Source organism: Pelmatolapia mariae, linkage group LG2 (assembly GCF_036321145.2).
Source record: "Pelmatolapia mariae isolate MD_Pm_ZW linkage group LG2, Pm_UMD_F_2, whole genome shotgun sequence".
Lineage (NCBI taxonomy): Eukaryota > Metazoa > Chordata > Actinopteri > Cichliformes > Cichlidae > Pelmatolapia > Pelmatolapia mariae.
This window is the reverse complement of record NC_086228.1, coordinates 882,053-890,000: the sequence shown is the minus strand read 5'-3', so window position 1 is coordinate 890,000 and position 7,948 is coordinate 882,053. Positions and strand designations below refer to the sequence as shown.

The 7,948-nt window shown below is 51.3% G+C and overlaps 1 protein-coding gene across 5 annotated transcripts in view; it reads left to right on the top strand.

Moving 5' to 3' along the window:
* The window catches only part of LOC134638706 (centriolin-like), a 32,053-nt gene that overhangs the window by 16,949 nt on the left and 7,156 nt on the right, over positions 1 to 7,948 (top strand). For 2 of the 5 annotated variants that reach the window (XR_010095278.1, XR_010095277.1), the window contains exons 8-17: positions 1,034 to 1,195; positions 1,519 to 1,695; positions 2,121 to 2,212; positions 2,812 to 2,941; positions 3,327 to 3,391; positions 3,471 to 3,611; positions 3,741 to 3,804; positions 4,082 to 4,193; positions 4,368 to 4,648; positions 4,787 to 4,902. Coding sequence is in view for 2 of the 5 variants with exons in the window: in XM_063489548.2 (XP_063345618.1) it covers positions 1,034 to 1,195; positions 1,519 to 1,695; positions 2,121 to 2,212; positions 2,812 to 2,941; positions 3,327 to 3,391; positions 3,471 to 3,611; positions 3,741 to 3,804; positions 4,082 to 4,193; positions 4,368 to 4,648 (1,224 nt within the window). In the remaining 3 variants the exon portion in view is untranslated. Of the gene's footprint in view, positions 1 to 1,033; positions 1,196 to 1,518; positions 1,696 to 2,120; positions 2,213 to 2,811; positions 2,942 to 3,326; positions 3,392 to 3,470; positions 3,612 to 3,740; positions 3,805 to 4,081; positions 4,194 to 4,367; positions 4,649 to 4,786; positions 4,903 to 5,154; positions 6,671 to 7,948 lie in introns of those variants that run through there. The other 3 variants (XM_063489548.2, XM_063489540.1, XR_010095279.1) reach the window with 2 other exon arrangements.

The window sequence follows — 7,948 nt, the reverse complement described above, 5'->3', positions numbered from 1 at the left end:
CCCACCACTTCCCCTGCCAGTGGCAGACGCCCTCAGACATCGGTGCATTGGTGGTTCTTTGTGTCTGGGGATGGGCGTCCAGGTACCCACCGGCTCACTCCTGGTGGTTGCTTGTCGGGGCCTGGGGCTCGCTCGGGCCCCTTCGGGGATGGGGTGCCCTCGGCCTCTTGGCCTGGGGCTCGGTCACTTTGGCACAGCTGGCTGCCGGCGGAGCTCATGGGCACGTCACTGCAACCCCCCCTGGCTCCTGCTCCGTGGCTGCTGAGTGACCCCTCATCTGGGACTCTCCTCAGCTCTTTCCGGGAGTATGGCTCAGTTGCCCCTCTGTTGGTCTTCCTTGGTCTCTTGTGTTCTGAGGGCCTCTGGATGTCTGGAGCCTGGATCTCCTCTTCTGCAGCTGCAGCACAAACTTCATCACTGCTTCAACAACAAGGCTGCAGCATGAAATATAAGACATGCAGAGTCCGTCTATCACCCACCGGCTTGCTCATGCTGAGAGAGAGCACTGCAACATCTGCACTAACAGCCCACAGGCTCAGCACTCAGTCAGCAGCCCATTTCAGCCCGCCTTGCGGCATGGAGGAGGTGGCTGAGAGGTGAAGCCGATGAACCGCCAGTCCTTTGTGCTCTGCACATGTGGGTTTGACTCCTTGTCAGGGTGGTTCAGAGTTACGAGCTTCAGGATGTCCTGACTCCTGGGTGATGCTGGCTTTGTTAGAGCAGACAACAGTTAGCTTGCAGTTGTCTGATCTGTTTCCTCCTTGAACGTCTTGATGCAGAGTTTTCATTTATGGCGTCATTCGTCATAACTAGGTTATTTTTTTCATTACTGCAGATGATGAAAGACTTTTATTTTGAAATCCACCTTTGTCTGTAAATGAGTTTCCACTCGGTCTGTTTGAGGTCATCGTCAGGATGATCTTTGGATGAGCTTTATTTAAACTGCTGCAGGTGAACAAACACATGACCCTAAAACAAAATTGCGTCAGACGATCTCTAATCTCATTCTGACACTTCCTGTTCGGTGCCCCAGCTACGCTCACAGAGCGACGCCCACCAGAGGAGCCTCGGCCACCTCAACAGGAAGTTACGGCGGCTCAGCAGGTCCACGCGCAACACCGATCAGCTGACTGTGGAACAGCTGAAATTCACCATCGAACTGCTGAGAGGGCTGAACCAGCTGCTACACACACAGGTATACAGGTACACACACACACACACACACACACACACACACACACACACACACACACACACATACACACACACAAACACACACACACGCACACACACACACACAGTCTACAATGGAACATTTTTCTATGTGATATGAACCAGCAAACCTCCAGGGGGCGCTGTTATTACACGACAGTCCGGCTGATGTCGTCAGGTTTTCTCACCTTCTGTTTGGTTTCGTTTCATCTTTTGAGGTTTTTACGCCGTTTTTAGACTCTGAGATTTTCCGTGAATACCTTTAATCGCTTAGAAAGAGGCCTGCTGTGTTTGACTTCCTCTCAGGAATCTGTGGACGAGCAGGACGGAGACGCTCACTGGGACCAGGACCTGCCATCCCCCAAGGCCGAGCCGTCCGAGGCTCGCAGGCAAAAGCTGGACCGGGTGAGAAGCAGGACTGGAACCAGGACTGGGGCCGGTGCTGAGGATGGGGGACGGTGGTTTGTGCATGCTGGACTCAGTGTGAGTCTCCCTGCACAGTGCTACTCATCACATCACAGATCACTGTAAACTAAACAAAGAGCTCTGTGGTGACTGTGGGGAAGACGACAGTAAGGACGTGTGAGGCGGTGATAGGCGAGCAGTGTAGACCGCTTCCTGTCTGATTCGCTGTCAGTGCTGAAACGTTTGAGCTGGTGTGCAATCAGAAGGTTACATATGGGTGACAGCTTGTGCTGAAGTGCACTGTCGCCCTCTTTAGGTTGGAGGGTGTAAGTGAATCCACAGAATCGCTTCAGTCTGATGACGTGTTTGAAATCATCAAAATAAATTTAAATGTAGCTCAGCTGCTTCAAACCTCACACCTGTCTGATGCTGAACTGATAACAGTGTGTGTGTGTGTGTGTGTGTGTGTGTGTGTGTGTGTGTGTGTGTGTGTCTGTCTGCAGGGAGGCAGGTGTGTGTGTGATCACAGTGAAGCAGAGAAGAAGAGGCTACAACCGGAAACCAGAGAGCTGCGACACACACTGAGACAACACAGGTAACACACACACAGACACACACAGGTAACACACACACAGACACACACACAGACATGGATACACACTGCTCTGGGATCAGGGTTTAGGATCAACGCTGAGAGGAGCTGAAGCCCTGACAGCAGAAAGGACAATCCAGCAGATGGACTCATTATGTCTGCATGAAGTCCTGCTGTGTCCTCCACAGGGACACGCTCACGCAGGGACGAGGTGGCCGAGTGGTTAAGGCGATGGCCTGCTAATCGTGGGTTTGAATCTCATCCTCTTCGGCTTGGTGGAGTTTTAAATAGTTCAAAGTGCTCAGAAATGAATCCTGGACCTCAGGAAGATGTCAGTGATGAAACAGTTAAAGATGTGAACATCAAAACTATTAACGAATAAATACAGAGAAATCAGGATGTTCACCTCTCTGCTGTTTTTGTTTGGAGGTTTCTGATTTTCACAGGCTGTTACCAAAACTCATTCAGGTTATTTGATTTGTGTGTGTGTGTGTGCGCGTGTGTGTGTGTGTGTGTGTGTGTGTGCGTGTGTGTGTGTGTGTGTGTGTGTGTGTGTGTGCGTGTGTGTGTGTGTGTGTGTGTGTGTGTGTGTGTTTGTGCAGGAGTGTCATGAAGCTGTGTGATGAGGTGGAGTGTGTGGAGAAAACTCTGCTGAAGAGACGAGCGGAGCTGCGAGAGGCCGACAGGAAGCTGCTGGAGGCTCAGAGCTGCATACAGACCAGCAGAGTCCAGGTACACACACACACGCACACGCGCACACACACACACCTACCTGATGGTGTGTTATACTCTGGCGAGCCCACAGTATTACAGAGAAAGCTCAACAATCACACGATTCCCTGTGAGCAGCACTTGTGGGGGTGACTGTGGGGAGGACGAACTCCTTTTAACAGGAGGAAACGTCCAGCAGATCCAGGCTCAGCGTCTCGTCACCCTGAGACTGAATGTTTTTACATCAGTTTTATTGACAAAACTATTCACTAATAATTTTATGGTCAATCACCAAAACGACTAAAAAGAGAGAAAAACATGAGCTTGGATCAGTTTCTTTAATAACTGATGACGCGCTCGCCGCTCTAACCTCCACCCTCCCCACCCGTCCTCGTGTGTCCTCCAGGCCAACGAAGCTCAGCGAGACGCTGCTGCGCTGCAGCTCAGAGGGGAGGACAAACAACGTGCCAGGTAAAGTGTCCTGGCTCCAACCATGACCTCAGAGATCAGGGTGGATATTTTCATCATCGCCACCATCTTCATCACACAGGGAGCTGCAGGAAGAGGTGGAGCAGCTGAGGAGGATGAGGGAGGAGAAAGAGCAGATGCTCAGGCAGGTGGAGGAGGAGCTGAGGAGCAGAGAGGAGGAGCTCCAACAGCTCAACAGGGAAATACAAACAGCCAGAGACACGTAAGGAGGCTTTTACTGTGAAGAGGTGGCTGTTTTATTTTGTCAGGTGTCTCCATATAAACTTCACCTGTGTGTGTGTGTGTGTGTGTGTGTGTGTGTGTGTGTGTGTGTGTGTGTGTGTGTGTGTAGACTCGCTGACCTGCTGTCTGACTGTGTGGAGGCTCAGGGGCGTCTGCACTCTCTCAGCACTCAGGTGAGGCCACACCTGCACCTGTCCCAGAGTTTGGACCCCGTCCTGATGGAGACGGGCCGGCGCGGCTGACGGAGGATCCTGGGTTATAACAGAAAAACAGTCGCTCTGCTTTATTTTGAATATTTGTGCTTTTTGTTTTGAGATCAGGAAGTGAGTGACCATGTGACTCTTTAAACCAATCAGCTGCTGTCACCTCCCCTCTGTTCTGGCCTCAGCAGTGCGTGAACGATGCTCCTGGCGTGTTTCTCCTCTTTACCTGTGTGCTGTGTCTGTGCAGGAGCTGCAGCAGCAGCAGGGGGCGCTGCTGAGAGAGGGGAAGGCGTCTGCTGTGAGGGAGGAAGAGGAGAGACTCGTGTCGCTGAAGGCTGAGCTCGGCTCGCACAGAGGAGGTCACATTATTCTGAGCAGCCGTTATTTCAGGACTGTTTTTATTCGTTATTCTGTAACATGATTAAAAGAACATGTTTTAAAGTTTGGCAGGTGGAATATTTAAAAATGTTTCCTCATAAATTCTGTTTCTGATCGTTGAACAAATGCAGATGTCAGGATGTGTTTGTGTGCAGAGCTGAAACGGGTCCTGCAGGAGCTGCTGGCACAGCAGGAGGCGCTCAAGGACGCGAAAACCAAACGCACCCACACTCTGCAGCAGCTCCACAGGACGAAGGACGAGCTGCACAGGAAGAGGGACGAGGTGGAGGGAGCGAGGGATGAGCTGCACGAGCTGGAGGGCGTGGTGGACAGGAAGAGGGAGGAGCTTGCCGAGCTGACGCAGGAAGTGGAGTCCCGCAGGAGAGAGGCCGAGTCGTGTCTCCGAGAGAAAAGTCGACAGCAAACAGAGCTGCAGGTCAGGGAGCACCACAGTGTCCTGATGTGTGAGGAGGAAGAGGAGGTGATACCTCACGCTGAGTGCTCGGAGACATGTGATTGGTAGAAACACGTTAAACCGTGTGTGTGTGTGTGTGTGTGTGTGTGTGTGTGCCAGGTGTCTGTTGGCGGTGCAGGTGGAGCTCGCTAAACAGAAGGAGAAACACAGCCACAACCAACTCCTTCAACAGGAAGTGATGAGGGAAACAACAGCCAGTCATCACCACCTAAACAGTATGAGCTCATCCTGTCAACCTATCTCTAATAATCAGCTATGTACCACAGGCCTTCAAGCTGGCTGTAGTTAAACCTTTACTCAAAAAGCATCTCTAGACCCAGCAGTCTTAGCTAATTATAGGCCAATCTCCAACCTTCCTTTCATATCAAACATCCTTGAAAGTTGTCAAACAGCTAACAGATCATCTGCAGAGGAATGGCTTATTTGAATTTATTTTCAACCTGTGATGCTTTTATCACCTACGGCAGACAAACTCTCCTGGACATTCAACAAAACTCGCAATCCTGACCTTCACAAACCAACTTTTTTGTGAATGGTGGTGACTCACCTTGGCTACCTGGGCAGAAGAAACACTGGAGAAAAAGGGGAAAAAGGGCCGGGATTCTGGTCAGGCTGAGGAAAAGACAACGTTGCACCCCGCTTCCCAGCATTCTTCTAGCTAAGGTCCAGTCCTTGGAAAACAAACTGGATGAACTAAGGGCTAGGATAACTTTCCAGGGACATTAAGAACGGCAACATCTTTGTTTTCACAGAGACATGGCTGGACCCCTCCGTCCCTGACGTGGCCATTGTCCCTGAGGAGCTCTCCATTCACCGCCGGGACAGAGCAAAAGACTCGGGTAAATGTAGGGGAGGTGGCGTGTGCGTAATGACCAACAAACGGTGGTGCACTGATGTACAGATAGTTTCGTCGGGGTGCTCTCCTGATCTTGAACACCTTATGATCAGATGCAGACCCTTTTATCTGCCCAGGGAGTTTACAGCAGTATTCTGTACCGCTGTTTACATTCCCCCCCCACGCTGAAACCACACGGGCACTGGACAAGCTGTCTGACATTATCAACCAGCAGGAAACGTTACACCCGGAGGCTGCTTTTATCGTGGCTGGCGACTTTAATAAAGCCAACATGAAGAAAGTTCTGCCGAAGTTTTACCAGCACGTAAACTTTCCAACGCATGTTGATAACATCTTAGACCATGTTTACACTCCGCACGCACGTGCCTGCAAAGCCCGCCCCCGACCGGCCTTCGGCAAATCACATCACTGCTTGGTTCTGCTGTTGCCAGACTATAGGCAGAAGCTGAAAAGCGACCAGCCCATGACGCGTTCAGTTCAACGCTGGACCGACCAATCAGACAGCGCCCTGCGTCACTGCTTCAGCATCACAGACTGGGAAGTCTTCCGGACTGCCGCTGACAACAACATCAACAATTATGCCGAGTACGTAACAGACTTTATTCATAAATGCATCAATGAGGTCGAACCGCGGGCTGTTGTACAAACTTACCCCAACCAGAAGCCGTGGGTTAACGGAGAGGTCTGCGCAGCGCTCAGAGCGCAGACTGCAGCCTTTGAATCCGGAAACCCAGGTGAATACGAAACATCCCGGTATGCACTCAGGAAAGCAATAAAGACGGCCAAGGGACAGTACAAAGAAAAGGTGGAACTGCTACAGCAACTCCAACACCAGGAACATGTGGAGTGGTCTGAAGACTGTCACAGACTACAAGGGAAACAGCGGCAGAGTGAGGGAGGTAACTGCTTCTCTACCTGACGAGCTCAACACCTTCTATGCACGCTTTGATAAACATATATCTTAGAAGCTTTTGCTGGAAGAGGACAGCTGCCCTCTTCAGATATCTCAGTCGTGTTTAAACACTTCAGGAAAGTAAACACTCGGAAAGCTCCTGGACCAGACAACATTCCAGGTCGTGTTTTCAAAGCATGTGCCCACGAGCTGGCAGGTGTCTTCACAGACATTTTTAACCTTTCCCTGCTCCAGTCTGCTGTCCCAAAATGTTTTAAGAGGACCACCATCATCCCTGTCCGTAAGAAAACTAATGTGAGCTGCTTAAATGACTATCTCCCAGTAGCACTCACCTCCATTGCCATGAAGTGCTTTGAGCGCATAGTCAGAGCTCACATCACATCTTCACTCCCTGCTTCACTTGATCTGCTCCAGTTTGCCTACAGGCCCAACAGATCTACAGACGATGCAATAGCAGTTGCACTTCACACTGCCCTCTCTCACCTGGACCAGAAAAACACATATGTGCGGATGCTGTTAATCGACAATAGCTCCGCCTTCAACACCATCATACCATCTAGACTCGTTATGAAACTCCGCGACCTGATCATCAGCTCCTCCCTGTGCAGCTGGATCCTGGACTTCCTGACAGACAGACCTCAGGTGGTTCAGATCGGCAGCATCACCTCATCCACACTCACACTCAGCACAGGTGCCCCCCAGGGATGTGTGCTCAGCCCCCTGCTGTACACCCTGTTCACCCACGACTGACAGCTCCAACACCATCATCAAATTTGCAGATGACACCACCATCATCGGCTGCATTTGTGATGGAGATGAAACGGCATGCAGGGCAGAGGTGAGAGCCCTGACATCATGGTGCCGCGACAACAACCTGCTGCTTAACGTCAGCAAAACCAAGGAGCTCATCATGGATTACAGGAGACTGCAGAGAGGAGGCCACACCCCCATCCACATCGAAGGAGCAGAGGTGGAGAGAGTCAGCTGCTTCAGATTGGCATCAACATCAGCCAGGATTTGAGCTGGTCACACCATGTTGGTGTGATCACAAAAGCAGCAAGACAGCAGCTCTTCTTCCTGCGGCGCCTGAGAAGATTCGGCATGAACCTCAGAATAATTACAAACTTCTATCGATGCCCCATTGAGAGTATTCTGACTGGCTGCATCACCACCTGCTACGGCAGCTGTAACGCTCTGGACCGCAGAGCTCTGCAGAGGGCGGTGAGATCAGCACAGCGCATCACCGGGACTGAACTGGCAGCCATGCAGGATCTCTACAGACAGCGCTGCATGAGGAAGACGCAGCGGATCCTCTCTGATCCCAGACACAGACTTTTCACACTCCTGCCGTCCGGCAGGCGGTTCAGGAGCATCCAGACCCGAACTACCAGACACAGGGACAGTTTTTACCCACAAGCCATCAGGCTTTTGAACTGCTGACACTCCATACACACCACTACACACTCACTACAATTACAGGACTCTGCACACT